A 21763-nucleotide genomic window follows, 5' to 3' on the forward strand; every position below is an offset into this window, starting at 1 on the left:
ATTGACTGATTCAAATTCTTGATAAGAAAATAGTATCTGCATAATTACAATATATATATTACTTCAATACAAATTATATATGAGATAAAATATATATATAATATATATATATATTATATATATATATATATATATATATATATATATATATATATATATATATATATAATATATAAATATATATATATGTATTCTGTCATGGAGGGAATAACAGCATAATATAAATATAAAGGTATATGACCGCAAGGAAAGTGAAACACCGAAGTGTAAGATCTTTCGCCTCTATCCTAAGGCATTTGAAAATGGTTTAGAATAAAGACGAAAAACCTTGTACTCTTGTTTCACTTTCCTCATGGCCATCTCTGTTTATTTACTTCAACATGGAGGAGGTTCTTTCAGTAATTCGAACCTTTTTATTCAACGAGAGTTACTCTCAGTCAAGAATTTAAAACATGAATCATAACAGTAATATCTCTCTCTCTCTCTCTCTCTCTCTCTCTCTCTCTCTCTCTCTCTCTCTCTCTCTCTCTCTTTCTCTCATGCGCAGTGTGAAAGTTTTCCTGTAGCCTTCGTAAGAGACCAAGTTTTGAACCTCACTGTATATGAAACATCACTTTTCCTGCTCATATAACTGAAAATCCCAGTAACTTACATGAGTTCCGACCATTCCACGAGAGTTTTTGCGAAGTGGTGCATTGGAAAATTACCAAAACAAGATTGCTCGAAATACCGAAAATGTTGAAACAAATCCTAGCTGCGAAAGAGAATAGCAAATAAAAAGACAACTGATCTGAGGCAATTCCTGCCTCCTGTGCCAGCCGGTAAAGCCGTTTAGAGTCTTCCCGAAGTAAGCGGACACAAAAACCTCGGTGCTGTTCACTTTCTTTCTTTGGGTCTTGTTTCTTTCAAGAGAGCCTTTGCAACAACCTCGGGGAATGGTAATGTCGTGTCTATAGAAAGTAAAGGTACAAGGAAATCGAAAAACGTTTAGCGGAACATCACTGTATTAGAAATAAATTCACTTTCCACCCCTCGTTTCGTTCATGGCACTACTGTTAATACCGTGCATGTATGGATATCAGTTTATTAAGACAGCAACCGAAGTCGTTGAACGAAAACAAAAAAAATGGTATACTCTGTTGGAGGGAAAATGCCAGACTAGTTAACCAAACGTCGGCAATTGCTGCTCATTGACATTTTAGTTATCTACCAACCACCATCTACCACCCCACCCCCCCTCTCAACCCCCGCCCCGGGCTGTCTCCGGTACATGAGAATTCCCTTGTGTGTATGTGGGATTTATTTTTCTTTGAGGTTAGATGACAAACGAAAAATATTTAGCAAAATAGGGAAAAAATCTTGAACGAGAAACAGAGGTAAAAAGAATCCTTTCAGATTTGAAGTAAACATATTTAACGGTCATATCTCTAACAAGGACTTGTAGACTCACGGCCTAACAAAACGAGACTAAAACTCGCGGAACAAAGGAGGAGGGGCATTACATGCACAGGAGCTTTAGTGAAAGAAGACATCATCAAAGGACCTCGGTGCCGAAGAAAACTTCTCCCTTTAAACCAAATGTTAAGTTTTATTACTGACAGTTTTTGAGAAATGTGGAAGATACACACACACACACACACACACACACACACACATACACATATATATATATATATATATATATATATATATATATATATATATATATATATATATATATATATATATATATATATATATATATATATATATATATATATATATATATATATATATATATATATATATATATACACATATATATTAAAAGAAGAAGAATAAAGTGTATATATATATATATATATATATATATATATATATATATATATGTATATATATGTGTGTGTATGTGTGTTTGCGTGTATGTATATATGTATGTTTGTATGTGCGCGTGCTTACACCTGTTGATAAATAAAAAGGTTTTCCCATATTTTCCGTTTTGTTTTGTGAAATTCGTATATTCATTATACAATGTGAATTTTTATATTTCTGCTAACAATAGAAAGAAAATTTCCCGAGTCACCTTCTTGCCAATCGATGCCAGCCATTTCTCCTCTGGATTTTTTTGGAACTGTCAAGTCACTTATTTCTCCATATATTTTCATCGTCTGAATATTTAAATCTATTTTATTCTTATTTTTAGTGGGTGTATATTTCATGCTTTAATTTTTACTTTTTCAGATCGGTTATTTTTTTTTTTTTTTATCCTGCTGTTGTTTGATATTAACTTCCTTTTAAAGTCTAAGTCTACAACTTCGTATTTTAAAACGCATTTTGTGTTTTGAGTAAATTTTATTCGATTTATCACATATTTTTTTTTTTGATGCGAAGGACGACGTAATGGCCACTTTAGCCTCCTTTTCCCTGTGGCCTAAAATGCAACAAGGAAAAAGAAGGTGGAGGAAAAAATAGGAGAATGGTCTTGGAAGTCCTCTGTCAAAGTGGACTGTTCATCGTACGATGATAATCGGAAAAGAAACTGTATATTCAAAATCTCTTGAATCCTGCCGTTGTGTGTGTGTGTGTGTGGGCATCCCCTCGGGACCCAATTAAATTCCTCTTGGCCTCTTTGGGAATGTCTTTCTATGAAGCCAATTCCGGAAAATCTTGAAAAGGCCATTCGAAAGGCAGTAAAAATGAAAGGTCTTGAAAGGATCAATGGCGGCCTCCCCTTACAAAGACAAGTACAATATATTCTAACTATTCTGACCATTGTACTGCACTCTTCATTACTCGCTCCTACGATCCAGAATTCTAAAGCTGTCTTGTAGAGTAACGAGAGTTCCTTTATTCTTTGTTTCCTTGCCAAACAGCGATCAAAAAATGGATGACTTGCTCGTAAATCATATAGCGCTCTCTCTCTCTCTCTCTCTCTCTCTCTCTCTCTCTCTCTCTCTCTCTCTCTCTCTCTCTCTCTCTCAGACGGCAGGACATTATAAGAACATTAATCCCCGAGGATTTAAGAGCATTCATGGCCTTTCTCGTGAAGTTTGTGGCCCATGACATTCACTCTTCTATTGTACAAAAGTAAAAACGACTCTCTCTCAATTGTTTGTGTTGAACTGGTGTTCTAAAGTAATAAAAATAGCTCACGTGAAGTTTATCCTTTCTATGGAAATTAATTTTTCTTTGATGTCGGTTTAGCAGTAGAGGAATGCTGTTTGTTCGGATTCGGATAGTTAAGTCATTTTGTAAATAATTTCTGATTTGTGTGGGTGTATGTGTGTGTGTGTGTGTGTGTTGCTGTAAATCATGAAACCATATGAATTTCGAAAATGCACAAATGAATGATCTGCCTCGTTTGCTTTTGTGCCTTATTTTGCTCATGTTTAAGAAAACACCCGAGGAGTTTGGACTGCATTATTCAGATTTACAGGGACCTTCGTTTACCTTTATATTTCATTTTATTTTATGGGAGAAGGTATTTACTAATCTCATTCTTTTGGTCGAGGAAGAAACTGTTTTCAGTATTTAAGAGGAAAGAGAAAGGAAGTGAAAAACTTGTCATAGGTTACGAGAAACTTGCTCACTCTCTTTTGTATATCTTAAAAGCTTTTCTGTTTTTAACTTGAAAACCTGAGAGGGTTTGTGTTTTCCTGACGCTTATTGTACAGTGATTTCATAAAGCCGGAATGTTTGAACATTGTTATTTTTCCGTTCTTGTTTTGAAGTTGTGTTTAAGTTGCCTTGCTTTCTCATTCACGTTTGTTTGTTTACGTGTCGGATTTAATTGTGTTCAGGAAGAGTATTGTAGAACTGTTATAAGAAACCCGTTTGGTTTACTTTTTATTAAAAAATGCGTAATTAATTTTTTACTGAGTTAAGGTAGATGTTTTTTATTTTAACAAACATAATACTCATTATCATTACAAAATTAAGGTACAGTATCATTGTTCGTAATTGTTTTAACGGATTACATATCCATCTTTGTACTTTATAAATAAGATATGCGTGTAATAGTATGAGTTTTATTGAGAATATTTTGCACAGAAAATGACACTTTATACTATTTACTATACCTGTGGCAGTTTACAGTCAGTACCAGGAGACATCTCTTATCTGATCCCAGTTGTCCGGGGAATGAGGAAAGCATATTTTCCATTATGTTTCAAAGGACCACAGGTGCACCTAGGCCCCTTTGTTACCGGTTTCCAAAAACTTCAGACGTCTTAGAAAAGGATTTTTTTCTTTGGATTTTGTTTTGTTTAAGATTTGGGTTTACAAGAAGGGCATTAGAAATCTGCTGGTGAGGCTACTGCATTCTCTTGCACTGGTGTGTTGCGACAGCGTTGATCAGTTGTAGTAAATTAACAGCTTCTTTTGCTGTTTTGTGTAAAATGACAACGTGTGTATTAAGGACTATTTCACCTTTTGAATAATCTCTGTTGTGGTTTTTTTAATATTTTAAATGGAAGTAGTTCTTATATTTAATATTATCAAGGTAAAGCCATCGTAAATAGTTTTTGCAAAGAAAATTATCAATTACAGGTTGCATGAACACGACTTTTGGAATTTTGTTTTCCCAAGCAGCATAAAAATCCTGACATTCTAAAGACTACCCTAAGCACCGTAGTGTTGTCCTGTGCACCTGTGGTAACCCAGACAGTTCGCATTCAAGATCCACACTGGGAGAGACTTCCTATCATAAACTTTGCCTGGCGTCGTGCACTACCAAGTTGCAGATTCCATTCAACCCTGAGCTTCAAACAATTTTGTATTGCTTTCATACAGTTTTTTTTTTTAGCTTCATCTCTACTAGGCTGTTTGCTCAATGGTTCCTATTACGTGCTTCAGTTTTCTTCACCTCATCAATCATGAAGCCTTTTGGACAGCCTTCGAGGTGTCTGAAAATCTGACTGAGTAGTGATATGAGTACAGTGAAAATGTAAGTTGAAAATGTCCGTACTGTCCCTTGGATGACATGAATATTGAACAAATATTATGTGATCTTTCCCATACTAAGACAGGAATTGTCAAGAAAATAGAAACTTGACTATAATTTAAACTTCCCTGTTGCGATCATTTTTTATCATTACTTTGTAAAAATTGTTACAACAAGAATTTACAAGCTTTTATTTAATTTCGATAATCTTTAATCTGGATTTTGAAAAGAATTATTTTGTATGTATGAAGGAATAAAATTCAAAGATTCTATACATGAATGCGTACGAGATGGGGGGGGGGGAACATTTAAATAGATCACATCAGTGATGAAATGGTTCATAGTTCAAAACCTTTGCGCTTAAGAAGACTAGGAGTCTTATGAATATGATAGTTTAGGTTAACAAGGTTTCAGTATGGCCACTGAAACTACTGAAAAAAATATATTGAGTCAGTCAGTTTTTTTTTTTTTTTTTTTTTTTAAAGTTACTAAAACTCCTTCTTTACCGTGAGCAGACCAAGATATTCCCACCATCCATTTGCTCATTGTGATAAATCTATTTATTTTGTAAACGATTGGTCACGGATTACCTCTCCATGTCACGTTTTTCTTTCAGTCCAGTTTTGAATCAGTTGTCGCACTCTCTCATTTAAATTGCACGCGATGGAATCGGAAATGGGGCGGTAGCAGGGTTCCCCTGCGGTTTGGTAACGCACAAGCTCAGCTGGTAATGTGTGGCCTTTGAGAGTACGGATGCTGCGGAGATAACGAGGGTGCGGTCTCTTAGGTCATCAGACTCTTGAATCTGATTTTTTCCCTTATTTGTATTTTTGTTGTCATTATTTTGTTGCTTCATTACTTTTTTATCAGTTATGTCACGTTTTGATGAACCTGTCTATAAACTTGTATTTTCATGCATAATCTAAATGAGACGATAACATTTACAGTGATGAACTATAAGGAGTTGTATTGTTGTATTCCATATTTATCAAGCAGAACGTAACCTTGCCCAAGCGTAGATAGAAGCAAAAGGAATGCAGTCATTTGATTCCTGCTTTCTAATAGATCATTTGAAAATTACATTTGTTGCTTGAGTCTAAACTTAAGCAAGACAAAGCGTTACTTTCAGACCTATAACGTTTAGATTTCAAGGAAGTTTCTGCTAGAGACACCAAGTGTGACGATAATTTAGATTTCTCAATTTTCTTGTCAGGCAGATAAGTTAAAACTAATTCCACTTTGGTTAAGAATAGAACATTGATGGTAGAGATTAGCCTAGTGTACTTTGGTGTATCTGTTGTTTGAAACACCTCAGTGTGCGTTTGCTGAAAGCTTTCGATTATAATTGAGTATGCATAGTTCGATTTCAAGCCACGTAGTCATTGTTGTCAAGAACTTGAAAGCTTTCCACGGGATTCGAGTCGGGTCGTCTCGTCTCGGTTCATTCATATACGAGCCAGCCTCTAAGTATATAGCTGTAAAGTAGATTGGCCAAATGCTAGTAAGTGGAATTTAATATTTCTCATTTGATGTACTCGAATGTCTTTCTCGTATATGTGCATTTCGCAAGCATTCTTTGCAGGAAGTCGTTTCCCATGGGTGAATATGATTTTATGTCAATGTTTTTTTTTTAGAAGGTTCCTCTTCAGATGTGACCAGAATTTTGTTTTTGTTTTTTTGGGGGGGTTAAATATAGGGATTTCGGCAGATATGAATTATTTCGATTCATTATTTCTGTTAAATGCACATGCGAAGTTGTGTATGAAATTATTTCCTTTGTTGATAGTAGAACCTTTCCTTAATAAACTAAATATTCTAACAGTTCGCAGGAATGAAAGACCGGATACTCAAGCTTAGAAAAGATTCCCTAATAGGATGAACCTCTTTCATTTTTATCCTCTGAAAAAAAAAAAGTGGAATTCCCAACCCAAACCTCCAACATTACGGTGCTCAGAATCAAAAATCATTTTTGGCTCACGGGCTAATAATTTGGCATTTATTTATGGCTGAATTTGATATTATTGTGGACCGTATACAAATGAGACGACGAGATATATTAGAATTTACTTATTATGCACATTCATGATTTGTGAGTTGTATGCAAATTGAAAAAAATATTATGATTTACGTTTGAGGCAATTTATGAATTTGTAAGTTAGTAGACATTATTATTGTGGTGGGTTTTTTTATTTGGATAAATTAATTTCGAGAACTAAAACAAAATTAATCGGTAGCGAAGCTTTATGTTGGGTCAGTTTCTTCGGTTACATGGGGCAGTTTTTGCTCCATAGTTTTGGGTCAAGGTTTTCCTCTACTTTGTTTTCTTTTACTCGCTCTGTGTATACACACACACGCACACAGACACGCACACACACATATATATTTATATATGTATATAAAATATTTCTCATTGACCTGCCTGGTTGTCTTTGTCTGTATCTGATTTTTAATTCCATTTATTGTGCGTTTTCGTTCTCTCTCTCTCTCTCTCTCTCTCTCTCTCTCTCTCTCTCTCTCTCTCTCTCTCTCTCTCTCTCTCTCTGTGTAATGTTTTCATTCCTTTGTCTGCATCCTTTAAATCGTTTAGGTGTAGCTTTTTCTCTTGGCTTCGTTTCTCACATTCCTTAATTTATTTTCGCAACTGATTTATTACCTCATTACTTAGTGCCTTTTTCCTTCTGCCTCTGCTGCAAACTGTTGTTAATTACGTTTCATGGGAAAGTTTTCTTTACTGTCTTAAATATTTCTCTACTTCAGTCTGCTTCGTGAGAGCTGTCTGGTATGCATTTATACACATTACGTATGTATGCGTATCTATACATGAATGAGAGAGAGAGAGAGAGAAAGAGAGAGAGAGAGAGGAGGGTATGGACTTCCTTGAGCAAATGAGAATGGAGAGCCTTATGGGAAATTGTTTGGAAAGGGGCATGGGAATTGGAAATTCATGGTTTCCAAAGAAGGGTATCCAGATATACAGGTAAAAGAGGAAATGAGGAAAACAGTTTGCCAGATCATGTGTTAGTGTAGAATATATGGAACACCAGGCTGATGGACGTAATGGTGAGAAGGTGATTGGTTGGAGGTACATGTGATCATTATTTGTTTGAAGGTAAACCCAGTTTTATTTGCAGAGGGATGTGAGAAATTGCGGCAGTGGGTGTAATTGTGACGAGTGAGTTGGTGAAGAAGGAGAGAAGAGAAGAGCCTTTAAGGAAAAAATAAATTAAGTATGAGCTAAGGTTAAAGAAACGGAGGTGGAAGAGGGAATAAAAACAGTAATTGTAGGGATGGGAAATGAATGGTTTACTGAAGGAAACGTAATATATTATTTGAGGTGCAACTACAGAAAGAAGAGATAGATTAGCCAGTATAGGCGTGTAGGAGGATAAATAAGGTTAACAAGAAAAAAGTGAGAGGCAATGAGTATAAATGTTCAAAGTAGATGGGGGAAGGTGAAAAAGAATTTTTGGAAGAATGTGAAGTTGTTCTACTTGGAAATAAATGCAGAGAAAGGTGTTAATGAACAAATTAATCTTAGCATGAAAATGCAAGTGGAGGGATACCTGAAGTGAATGCAGTCCTGGGTCAATAGATTTAGTATTTTGAGGTTTTCTTGAATGTGGAAGAAATGAGAGAGGCAGAAATGAATGTTGCAAAATTGGAGAGGGTTGGTGTAACTTAGAGAATATTTGTGGAAGTGACTGTTGAGAATGTAGAGGGCAGTTTAGATGTTAAAGAGTGGAAAGACGCCAGGAGTTGATGGGACTACAAATTAAATGCTGTGGTACAGATGTAAAAGTGTGACTGACCAGAGTTTTCCATAGATATATTGGTTGAGGGAAAAGTTTTTAAAGGATAAGTAAAGGAAAAACTGTTCCTCCGTATGAAGATGAAGGTGAAAATGCGAATCTAAGAATTAAAGGGTTATAACATTACTCTCGACCTTATTCCGTATAACATCAAGAGCAACTCAAGTAACGAAAGGATTGATTTGGGAAAAACTGGTTCAAACAAAGAAAAGATTGTGTGTATCAAGTGTTCGCCGTGAAGCATGAACTTTGTAGGAGCTTATGATGGAATTAATAGAGAGACAATGTAGAAATAACATGTTGAGAGTGATGAAAAATTTATGATGGAGTGAGGCATGTGTCAGAAAAATGTAGATGGAAGAGCGACTGATTTGGCGGAAAGTAGGTTTGAGACAAGGGTGCGTTACGTCTTCATATCCGTTATTCTGTTTTTTATGGTGGTAGTCATGCGAGAAACTAAATTAAGGAAATGATACATATGTACAAAGTTGCAAAATGTGTAAAGGAACGAGTGTTGAAAAGTGTTTGCAATAGGAAAAAATTAAGAGTAAATGTGAGCAGATCTAAGATTACGAGAGTAAGAGGAAAAAAAGATGGAGCAATGGATATTAGCTTGGATGTTGGAAGAATGGAAGTGGTTCATGTCGTATAGGTATTTAGGAACAAATGCAATGGTTGTTGGTTGGAAGAGAGACGAAGTAGTCACACAATAGGAAAAGCAAGGAGGGTAGCAAAGGGTTGTGACAACAGTAAAATTTATCTGAAGTATCAACGAATTTAGTGGATTTGGGATTTTATGTAACATATGATCCATCAGCATCATTCGTCATATAAAAGAATGGTGGTATATTTAAATGTAACGAATGAGAAATTAAAAAGATATTGATGTTGATGTGTATTCTGGTTACAGTTCCTGACTGGTTGTTATCGATTCAAACTATCAGATTAAGTTTATTCATGTGCGCGTGTATGTTAATACGATCTCGGGATTAACATAAATTCATGTATATTTGTATAGTGCGCAAATATCCGTGCTTGCACGTGTTCTGGTGTAAGTGGGCATGCGCTCTCCTGGATAGTTTGATGTTAAAGCTAGTATTTTAATCAATATTTTCCTATGTTTACACGAGATATTTTGACATGTAAAAAAACTCATTTACTGTATGTGCGCATGCGTGTGCAAGCATCTAATCGTGCTCATGCAGGCAACATCATCTGTTCTTATATCATGTATTCTCCCCATAATCAAGTTTTCCTCTGACTCTGTTGTCATTTGACCTCATTTGTATTGACCGCTGGACCTCATATTGTTGCTATTACTCTTCGCCTGGCCACTGGGTCAACTCTGAGGGGGCCATTTATCCTTGTATCCGCTTCCTTCTCTTTCTCCTCTCTCTTTTACCTCCTCCTTCTCAGTGTTCCTTGTTAGCGTGTTTTTGTGAACTTTGAAAACCCGTCGTTATTGTTCTGTTCATTAGTTTGCTTTTGTTCTTAACCCGTGTTTTTCCCTTAACTGCGATATTTAATCGTCCTGAGAACACTTGCATTGGTATTATCACGTAAATATCTTGTGAACAGGCGTATTATTTCTGGGTCGGGGTCGGATTCCATTATATTGAATAAGTCCCTAAGTGGAATGATTCGTCATCCGTTAACAAACCTCTGATGTCATTTCAGTTGTTGATGGTTCTCGGCTCTTGTTTACTTTGGGAGGTCGTTTTGCTCTGCTTTTCTGGTTCTCCCTAAAATAGGCCTTGGTTTTTTTTTATAGGCCGGGTTGTCAGCTTCATATTTACCTTTTCCCCTTTACTTGATTGTGTTTGTTTATTGGTTTTGAGGTTTTTATTCCCATCCTGTTAGGATTTTAATTTTGCCTCTCAGTTTACAAAGTATTTTTTGCAAAATCCGTGTCAGTGTTTTTCCACGTAACTTTTTGATTTCCTCTACTGCTTGTGTCCTATATTATACGGATTTTCTCATATTTATTTTCCTCTAAATTTTTTTCGTTAAGAACTTATGTTTTCTCAAATGAATTTTCGAATTGGTTTTTACAAAAGTTGCCATTCTTTTATTCGGCATTCGTAGATGATTACGTTTACCATTTTTCGTTAATGTTGTGATCAACTCTCATTGCATCTCTTGTTGGTCTTCCCCGCTTTACGTTTGTTGTCACTCCTCCCATTCTTTTTCGTTTGTGGCTTTGTTTAAATATCCCGAGTAATTTTCTACCTTAGTTTGTTTTCGTTCCTCCCCCCGCACTTGTTATCGAACCATGCTTCGTCTCCTCCCACTCTTTGTATCGCGTTCGTAATTACTTTCCCCGTTCTTTTTTCAGACGGCCTTGTTTTCTCTGTACGGCGCAGTTGCTCTCTCTCTCTCTCTCTCTCTCTCTCTCTCTGCTCGTTCATTCAGTTACCCTTTAAATCTTTGTTACATTCTTCTCCGTTTGTCTTTTTCTTCTTATTACACATTTTACATTTTATGTCAGTTGTTGCTCTATTTTTGCATCTTTTCGATTTTTACCTATAAAGCCTTTTGCGACAATTGGTATGTCCGTCTATCCTTTTACTTTGTGTGTGTGTGTGTGTGTGTGTGTGATATGTAAACATTAATTTTTTTGGTGTTACGTATAGGTGGCGTTGTATTACTTTGCATTTTGTTTTTTGTTTTCTTTTTGTATTTTAATTGGCTTTAATAGGTTGATTGTTTACATAGTGATGACAGAGTAGTTTTTATGTTAATGTTATTTTCTGTTTTCCCACTAATCTTTTCAGTCTTTCGATACACTGTTATAAAGTTTCCTCTCAGGCGGCCGTATTAATTATTTAATTGTATGAAATGGTGTAGTGTTCTTGATTTAGGTTTTCCACGAATAAATTCTTTTATCATTGCTGTAAATTATATGAAACAAAGGCCTAGTGAATATGAAACCAAAATATCAATTCCATGAATGCAATAAGGTACCCATGAAAGCCTATGTCAAAATTTAAAATTTGCTCGCTCTCTGCCGTTTATTGTCCTATATTAAGGGTTTTGTGTCCATTGCTTGTAGCATGTATTTATGCTAATAACCGCAGATCAGTGAGAAAAACGATTTTCGTAAAATGAAATGGAAAACAGGGAAAAAGATCACATCAGTATACAAGCCCGTGTGACAAATGATGACCTATTTTGACCTTTTTATTTGTCTCCTGTCATTCCTGACTAGGTAAATTCCTGAACTCCACTGGCAGTTCCCCTTAGATGAAGGTGTCACATGAGAAAGCCTTCATCTGTACGTCATCTTTACAGTCTCTCTCCCCTTTCATGAATAAGGGCGTTCTCATATAGAGTCGATGAAGCCGAATATTTCCCCTTTTAGATTAGCATATTATAAGGAATTTCATCAATGATTTCGTTAAACACACACACACACACGCATATATATATATATATATATATATATATATATATATATATGTGTGTGTGTGTGTGTGTATGTATGTATGTATATATGTATGTATATATATATATATATATATATATATATATATATATATATATATATATATATATATATATATATATGCCTGTCTTCTTATTTTCATAACCAAAACAGAAAACAAGATGTTAGGTACGACTTACAAATTTAAACTCCCACCATTGTTGAGATTACTGAGCTAACTGAGTTCCGCTGTTAATAAAAATTAGCATAAACACCTTCCAATTTGTAGGTGATTATTTCATATTAGTAAAATACATTTTCCACGTTCTGACTTGTTCCTCCCTATTTCCCTCCGACGCGATAGTTCGCCGGCGTGTTCCCCTTCAAGTTCCGCATGAGCGACTTCGAAGACCTAGTGCGTCAGACGGAGGGGAGCGAAGTTCGAGTGACGGCTACCGTCGGGGATGCCTACTGGGACGCGTCCCATACCGGTTTTGCTACCACGAGGATCTACGGGTCAGCCATCAAACTCAAGTTCCTGGGAGACTCGCCTCAAGTCTTTCGTTCGGCAATGCCCTTCAAGTTTTATGTGAGTCCCGCTGATGTTTTTACTTCTACAGTTTGGATTTAGTCTGTTGGTTTTTCTGGTAGCGTTGTCCCCAGTGTTTTTAGTTAAAATATATATTTATTTATTTTAACATTTCAACTCTTATTATGAAATAAATCAAGAAATAAGATATACTGTGTTGTTATTTACAAAATCACAGCTAATTATATATTCATAGTTTCCATGACCTCATTATAATCATTGTTGTTTTTGTTGTTGAGGTTATTCAACTTACAAACATTTTATCGTATACCAACACAACGAGTCACGCTTTAGTGAAACTTTGATATAATCTTAACTGTCCCTTGGGAAGCCTGATTGTTAAATTTGGCTTTCGTCAATAGCTGCAGGTTCCTTTGCTCAGTTACTAAAACCACTCGATCTGTTCCCCCGATCAGCTAACGGCCCAGGAACATGACGGCTCGCGTGTTCCCGAGTGGCGACTTGCCCGGCACCGTCTTCTGGTGACTCCCGAAGTGGCACTGGTGAACGGAGAGAGAAGAAAGCTGCTTTCCCGAACCGTCAAGATGACCCACAACATGTACGCCGTCTGGATGGCGGAGATCGATCTCCATGTTGAGCTCTGTAAGTAAGAGAGGAAGCAGGAGATGTCTTCGAAGTGTATCTATCATTTGCCTTTAAAGTTATTGTGCCAGTTGTTACTCTTTTTGCTATACTTCCAAGCTTAGTGTGGATTGATATTGCCATTGCTCCTATTCTTATTCGTCTTCTATACTCGTTTTCTTCTCTAGGTTTCGAAATTACAGCTTCGAAGTGGCACAAAATAGTAATGTGATGAGAGCACAAACAACAAATCGTGCGCTCTCTGTACTGCCACAACCACTGACTTCCTCAAGGAGGACAAATTGGGAAAAAATAGCTCTCCATTATAGCAAACGTCACATGACTTTATAAGATTAGATAGTCATCAAAATGTGTTTTAAGATGCCAGTTACCATAATTGCATCAACTTTTATTTAAATGTTTATCAGTTTCTATTATTATCATTGCTGTTGTTTTGTTTTTATTTATAAATAACCCAAGTAGGTTACGATGTTCGAAAATATCAGTGGATAATAAGAGGTCCTTCTTTCATGATGAGATCACGACGTAATGTTATTTTCATTTCTGTGGCATTCAATGCGATTTTGAAGAGTTGACGACCCTAAAATGATATATTCAGTGGTTGCCTCCATCGCTCTTGCATGACCTGCAATTATCGAAATTTTAGTCAGTGGACTGTTGCCATGCAATTCCTTTCGACCCATAATAACCTTTCACCTTTCTGATGTCCCAATTTCCTCAGTTGGCCTTTATGATGTTCCAGTTCCCCTTGCTGGTAACTAGCTCCTTAATGCTTCTATAATACCCAGTTCCCTCGTTTTTACCTGTGATATGTAATATTTATTATTTTACGTTTCCTTCTCTTAGCTTATAATTCTTTCATTTACATGGTTCCTTGATTATCTGCGTTATTCTTATCCTTTCTCTTTCCATTTCTTTATTATGGTACTACGATAACCCATTTTATTTCCTGTCATCTTGCTATTTCCTTTTATCCTTGCAATAACCCAAATCCTTCTGTTAGCCCACAAGTTCTCTTTGCCTCCGTGATATCACTATTCCGTCTGTCAGTCTTCAGTTCTCTATCCTCTCCTTGATGTCTTAATGCATCATGTAGCTTGCGATTTTGTTTTTTGTTTCCTATTTGATGTCATAATTTTTATTACCATCGTTACCTCTATCACCACGATTCTCGTTAGTAGCTCAAAATTTCATTTTGCATATAAGATGGTACTGTTCTCTGCGCCACAGTTCCGTTAGTCTGCCGTTGCCATATAGAGGATACGGTTACCTTTAAGGTGTCTCAGTTCAGGTAACTTACACTTCACTTTGACTCTGTAGTTCCTTTGAAGAGTGTGGTTTCCTTTGAGAGAGTCACGTTTCTTAAAAGTAACGTTTCCTTTAATACTGTGCAGTATTTTTGATACGCCTTACATATTTTTTTGTATCTGAATTAAGGAATGCGGTGTTCACGTTCCGCGCCATAGCTCTCTCTCATTTCTCTATTTTACCGGCTTTATGTTGTTTTGTATGTGTGGTTAGTTGTTTAACGGTCTTTCTTTTTCTGCTGTATAGCATACGTGCAAAACAGGGGATTATAATTATTTCTAAGCGGTTTTTAAAATTGTCATAATTACAGGTTTACTAAGAAGGCAGCCATTTTTCTCGAGTTGGAGAATGGTTCTACTAAAACCGGCCTTTAACATTCTTACTCATAAATTGAAACTTTGGGGAGAGAAAAAAAAATTCATGGATAATGTTAATTAGCTGGCAAGAAGGACGAATGATAAAAACTAGTCGAAATAACCTGAGAACTGTTTCAGATGCGGTAGTTCTATTATGTTGCTTCGTCAGGGCCAGATTCAGAATGACTTTATTTGTTGTCAAAATGTGGGACTTGCAGTCCCGTGGAAAATTTCAGTCATAATATATAAATATTTCAAACTCATTGTATCAGTCAAAACTACCGCCTAGTCGTTTTTCTCTTGCATAGAGTATTTAAAACGCCAAATGACGCATAAACTCGTTTAATAAATCCCGTCGACTGTTTTCGCAGGCCTAAAATTTCAACCTAGATTAAATTCAGCGCCACTTTTTCTCTGTTTGAGTTTAGCCACGGAATCCTGAATTTTCGCATTGGAAGAGTAGTCACGCCATAAGCAAAAGCGGCGAAACGAAATTCTAAATCCGTCTTGTTTCAGAAAGAGGTATTCGCCAAAGGGTTAAGCTGAGCAAGCTGGAAACGCGGCTTTCATGTATTTTGCCGTGAAAGGATTTTAATCTCTTGTATATATGTAAGGGGCCTTTGAAAAGGGATTTTTGGAAGCTGTACATTTAACGGACGCTGCAGAGGATGTAAAGAAGCCTATGAAACTTTAAAAAACGAACTGTGAACAGGATCCCGATCCTCCCACGTCCCCCCTCTTTCCCCCCTCGTCTCCCTCTCTTTCTCTCTCTCTCTCTCTCTCTCTGTGTTTGTGTGTGTGCGAGACCCAACCAATCCCGTATCTTCCCCCAGGTACGGCTGCCCATCCACTGATTTACCATTTCCCAATCCCTATCCACCTCCTCCCAATCCTCCATCGCTTCACACCTCCTGCACCAATCCTTTGGGTCCTGCAGTTCAGCATTTTATCCTGTAACCGAGTTGCTAGTGTAGTGTGAAATTTTGACCCACTGGGAATTTTATGTCTCTCACAGATTGAAGGGCGGCTGTCTCCCTTTGAAGTTTAGTTTGATGATATTTGTTGTAGTAGGCTCGGAGGGCAGCATTTTTCCCCCTTCCTCGCATCTGGCCTGGTCACTCTGGTTTTATAGTTCTCTTCGAGTTGCTAGTCACTGTGTTTGCTCAAACGCTTGCATACACTATATGTGTGTGTTTACCTTTTTTCTTCTTCTTTTTCCGAGCGGAAGGGGCGAAATAGAATTTGTCGCTCATTCCTTTCTAACCAGAGAATTAACAACGGAACGAGTAACATCTTTCTCTTTTTGTCACTATAAAAACTTTACATGAACAATTGATGTGATGTGTCCGCCGTAATTTTATCTGCTGTATATTATGGATTTTAGTAAACTTATTCTCATAAATATGAAATATTTCACAGCGGACGTAGAAGTGGAAGTGGAAGTGACGTCGCTTCGGTTGGAAGCAGAGCTCAAGGACTCCGTGGGATCGAAGTCCTTCGCCTCTTTGATGAGCGTGGCCCATCACTCTCCCAGAGGCCGCCATTTGCAAGTCACGACGAGCACCAAGAACCCCAAGGTGAGTGCTGCTGGCTTTGCCTTTCTCCTCGCTTCCCTTCCGGCTCACCTAGTGTGTGTGTGTGTGTGTGTGTGAGTGCGAGTGCGAGGGATTCGTGCAAGATACTACACAGTGTAGCGCAATTATATTTATTGCCTTTGTCTAAGCAAGGCTTGCTTCCACATGACAGAGTTTCTGCCTATGAAAACATTCTATGAATGTTTTCATATTTGATGTGTTTTACCGCACGCTGTAGCAAAACAATTTATGTTTAAGAGGTTTTTCTTGATGTCACACAGTCTACTTCAGGGCTATAGTCAGTATGTCAGTGCATTCTAACGTTTACAGATTATGATTTATGTTTCCCATCGCAGTTTGCAGTTCACGTTATTAACTTTATTCAGTGACTGAGACGGTTTTATTCCAAGTAAAGACGAAGACAACGCCTGCCATATATGGTAAAGCTGCCAGCTGCCAGCTGCCAGTCGTTACCAGAGACAAATGACATGATTTTATCTAGGTTCTCACGGAACGATCTGGGATTCTGCCAAAGCAGAGGTATTAGTTTTGTCGTCACTGAAGGCAATGGCAGTCTAAACAAAGGGTAGCTCTAAAGCCGTATTTGTGTACCTTTTGGCTTTCTTACAAAAAGGATTATAATGATACTTTTCGAATAGCAGCATCGTGAAAAAAAACTGAAAATCCATTGACATGAAGATGCAGTTGGTAATAACGATATTGCATTCTTATTTTTGCTTGGTATCAGGAAATATATTTCAGATGTCATTACAGTTCCTTTTAAGAAAACTGTTGAGTTGGCTTTTTGTCTGTCCGTCCGCCCTCAGATCTTAAAAACTACTGAGGCTGGAGGGCTGCAAATTGGAGGGTGGATGATCCACCCTCCAATCGTCAAACATACCAAATTGTAGCCCTCTACCCTCAGTAGTTTTTATTTTATTTAAGGTTAAAGCTAGCCATGATCGTGCGTCTGGCACCGCTATAGGTGCCAACAACACAGGCCACCACCGGGCTGTGGCTGAAAGTTTCATGGGCCGCGGCTGAGAGTTTCATGGACCGTGGCTGAGAGTTTCATACAGCATTATACGCTGTACAGAAAACTCGATTGCGCCGAAGAAACTTCAGCCTTTTTTTTACTTGTTTATTATTTAGATCAATAATGCTAATGTCACATTTAATTGTAACTTCTGGAATTACAAATATCACATCTATCTTATCATCTAAATCAAAGTAAGGTATCTGCCGCTTTTTTTGAGTAAAATATATTTCATTTTACTATTGTAACTTTCTTAGTAATTCATGATGCAGAAATCTAGGAACAGTTGATATATTAAACTCTTTCAGAAACTGGTAAATGACAAGTCAAAAAATAATGTAGAAGTAATCCATTATCAGATATCTTTTCAGTCTTAATTAGTGACTTATATAAGATTACTTTCATTTATTTATTATTCTTAACGATTAACGGCATAAAACCATTTTTTCATGAAAAAAATATGAAAACGAAATAAGCCTTAAATTGTCATCGCCATGTTTACTAATTTTCATTTACGTATAATACATACATACATACATACATACATACATACATACATACATACATACATAAATACATACATGTGTGTGTGCATACGTGTGTTTTCGCATTATGCTGTTTTCCGTGATAGGGGAAAAAGCATAACGGTCTCTCTGTTATGCTTCTCAGAAACCCTGGTCTATCCTTTCACCAAAGCTAATCTTTTTACTACTTTTATGTATCTCTTTTTATCCCACATACACTATGCAGCCTCAGTTTCAACAGCTTCAACCTTTTTTATCTTTTTTTGCATTCAACATCGACGTGAGTTGGCTCAGTAATTGCTTCGTACATTCCCACTTTAGCCTCCTTGCTCACTTCAAGTCTTTTTCCAGCCTTGTGCACAAACTTCACCGTCTTTGCTTCATCTGCTCTGTGACTCAACATTCTTCTCATTCTCCATCGTCAATTACATTTACTCCCAAATATGTATTCAGATCACGTACTTCCATTCTTCAGGTCCAAATCCAACCACAGGTTTCTGCTGTTTTGTTTCCTTATTCCCTGTCAGTATTGTGGCATTTACAACCCATTTTCTTATCCCACAGCTTTACATCTACCTCTACTTCCTTTTCCAGCTTCTTGCATCACTTTATCCTTCCAACATATTATTACGCACTCTTCATTGCCATCATAAAATTTTAATTCATCTTTTACATTATCCACTCTCTGTCTTCAGCTCTATTATACTACATATTCTTTATCCACTTACTTTCAAACTTCTCACATAGTTTCGTAGCAAACACTCGATCCACACACCTTCTATCTAGACTGTCACTGTTCATCCCCTATCAATCCTTCCGTCATCTTTTGCATTTTATCATTCAGTATCCTGTTATATACCTCCCTTGGTAAACAAACTAATAATAAGCTCTTGTAAGTTGCTACTGTCACATTAATCTTTTTACAATAGAACAATCATTCCTCTGGCCCCTTCCTCAGAACCTTTCTCTCTTCCGTACATACCTTTCAAACCGTGGTCATCCATTCAGTTATGTAATTACCATTATATTATTTCATCTCATTTGTAATCCCATTAACTCCAACAGTCCCTCCATTCCTCAGCCTCTTAATTAGCTACTTATGTCCTCACCAGTCACATCCGTAACTATTCTCAAACTTAAATCAACCCTTTCCACTTTTGCCTCATTCAGATCTGCGTCTCACTTCACTGACCCCAACTGCATTCACTTCAGACACCATCTCTATTTCTACCTTTTATTTTGTGTGATCATTTGTTCATTAACCTTCTATCTACATTTATAGTTTTGCTCACCGTCTCCGATTGGTTTGTATTGCCTGTTTTTTTTTTCCTTACTTTCTTCTTGATTACTATATCCATCCTTTCTTACATGATCCTCACTTCTGTCATACAGTTGCACCTTAGGTAACCCCTTAATTTCCTTCACTAAACTTTTGATTTGCTTATTTCTTTCTTGCTCTTTACATCCTCTCGTCTTAACCCCTGTACAACCCAAACTATGATTATATATATATATATATATATTATATATATATATATATATATATATATATATATATATATATATATACATATACATATATATATATATATATATATATATATATATATATATATATATATATATATATATATATATATATATATATATATATATATATATATATATGTATGTATGTATGTATATATATATATGTATATGTATGTGTATATATATAGATATATATACACACATATATATACTATTGGTATGAGAATAAAGAACATTACGAAGAGCGCCGCCTGATTTTCAATCATCGTGGCAGCTGCTAAACAGTGGCTATGGACATTTCCTGAAAAGTACTGAAATTGAAGGACATTTGCTCCGGTTAATGTGTGTATGAACAATATTGTATATAGTTTGTATTTTGACTGTCATTTCAGTTGTCATTCTAAGGCAACCTTACTTTTGTTTCCACTGGAGTTTATATTTTAAATAAGTTACTGTGAAAGCGTCTTGAAATAGAAACGAGACCTCAGTAATCTTTGCTTCAGTATTCTTCTGAGGACTGACGCATGTTGTACTATTGTTCACGCCGATAACTGTGATATACATATACATATATACTGTACATACATATAAAATATATATATATGTATATATATACAATATATATATATATATATAATTATATATGTATATATATATAATATACATATATATAAATATAATTATATATATATAGTGTACGCATATAGTGTTTTCAACGAAAGGTACATGAATGTACTTACATGAACGCATAATCTTTGGAGGCTGTCGAATCCGGCAGTCCCTACCATGAAGAAAACCGAATTTAGTATATAGTCCCAAAATATATTCAGCCACCCGCACGCACGCGCACGCGCGCGCACGAGCTAACGTCTGACCAAAATCCCACACATCCGCGATTGAAAATCGGTTAAGGGACGGTTTTAACCAATACTTGTGGGTCTCTGCTTATTGGCCCAAAAAATGTCCAGTCGTGCATAACTGCCCTGACGTCCTGAATACCGGCTCGAAATGTCGGAGTATTTCGGCTTTTTCTGATCTGGACTCGCAGGTAGTGGTCGCGTTAGTCCTAAGATTCGAGTTACTATATTTGGGGAATGTGATTGACCCATCTGAAAATTTACGGGAGATAGGATATTTATGCCATGTCCTTTCTAATTGGAAAGAAATCTTTCAGTAGCTTTACGCTTACCTGAAAGTAAGCACCTGTTTAAGTAGATTTATCACTTCAGCTGAACTCTTTCTCTTGATTAAATCAGTAAATGCACTGGTTTCATTATGTAACCTCCAAGAGAGGAACTTGGAATTGTGTTTCAAAGAATGGTGATCGTATAAGTTTATTATTAAGCTTACTGTTCTTCTCTCCCGTAGGGGGCTAGTACCGGTGAGTGCACCTCATGTGGTGCACTGTAGGCATTATTACTTAAGGTTCTTTGTAGCGTGCCTTCGGCCCCTAGCTGCAACCCCTTTCGTTCCTTTTATTGTAACTCCTTTCATATTCTCTTTCATCCATCTTACTTTCCACCCTCTCCTAACAATTGGTTCATGGTGCAACTGCGAGGTTTATTGTCAATTTCCGTTTCAGCGCTGAATGACCTCATATGTGCCAGTGCTTGGCCTTTGGCCTAAATTCTATATTCAATTCAGTTCATTACTGTTCTTCTCAGTGGCTGAAGAGGAGAGAATGCCACCGATTGAGGCATTCTCGAATCAACGTTCTCAAGTTCTAGAAATGGAATAGGAGAGGATCTTCTAATCTAGAGGCAGCATGTCATGGCCTGATATGAGCTGGGGTTTTAATAGGAAGCTTTTAATGAAACGTTGGCAAGGGGGAAAACACAGATTTTAACCAGAAATGAATAATTCGTAGACGATTTTTTAAATAAAAGCTTTCCTTTGTGCAAAGAGCAGTCCTGTTGGAAACCATAAAAAAAATGAAAATGCAAAGACCTAACCCTAAAGAGGCGACTGACCCCACTCGGTAGTGATGGAGGATTATAGGAATTCTAAAACTGAAAGGGGATGAGAGAAATAAAAAAAATTGGCAGGCAAAGTCAAGAAGCAGTTGCCAACTAGTCAGTTCGAGGATTGC

The 21763-nt window shown here is 36.6% G+C and overlaps 1 protein-coding gene across 1 annotated transcript in view; it reads left to right on the forward strand.

Annotated features, from left to right (window-relative positions):
• The window catches only part of LOC136853240 (CD109 antigen-like), a 1188472-nt gene that overhangs the window by 964099 nt on the left and 202610 nt on the right, over positions 1-21763 (forward strand). Inside the window, exons 10-12 of the mRNA XM_067128618.1 lie at positions 12519-12743; positions 13160-13346; positions 16430-16587. Coding sequence (XP_066984719.1) covers positions 12519-12743; positions 13160-13346; positions 16430-16587 — 570 coding nt within the window. The remainder of the gene's footprint in view (positions 1-12518; positions 12744-13159; positions 13347-16429; positions 16588-21763) is intronic.

This window comes from Macrobrachium rosenbergii, chromosome 27 (assembly GCF_040412425.1).
Source record: "Macrobrachium rosenbergii isolate ZJJX-2024 chromosome 27, ASM4041242v1, whole genome shotgun sequence".
NCBI classification, from domain to species: domain Eukaryota; kingdom Metazoa; phylum Arthropoda; class Malacostraca; order Decapoda; family Palaemonidae; genus Macrobrachium; species Macrobrachium rosenbergii.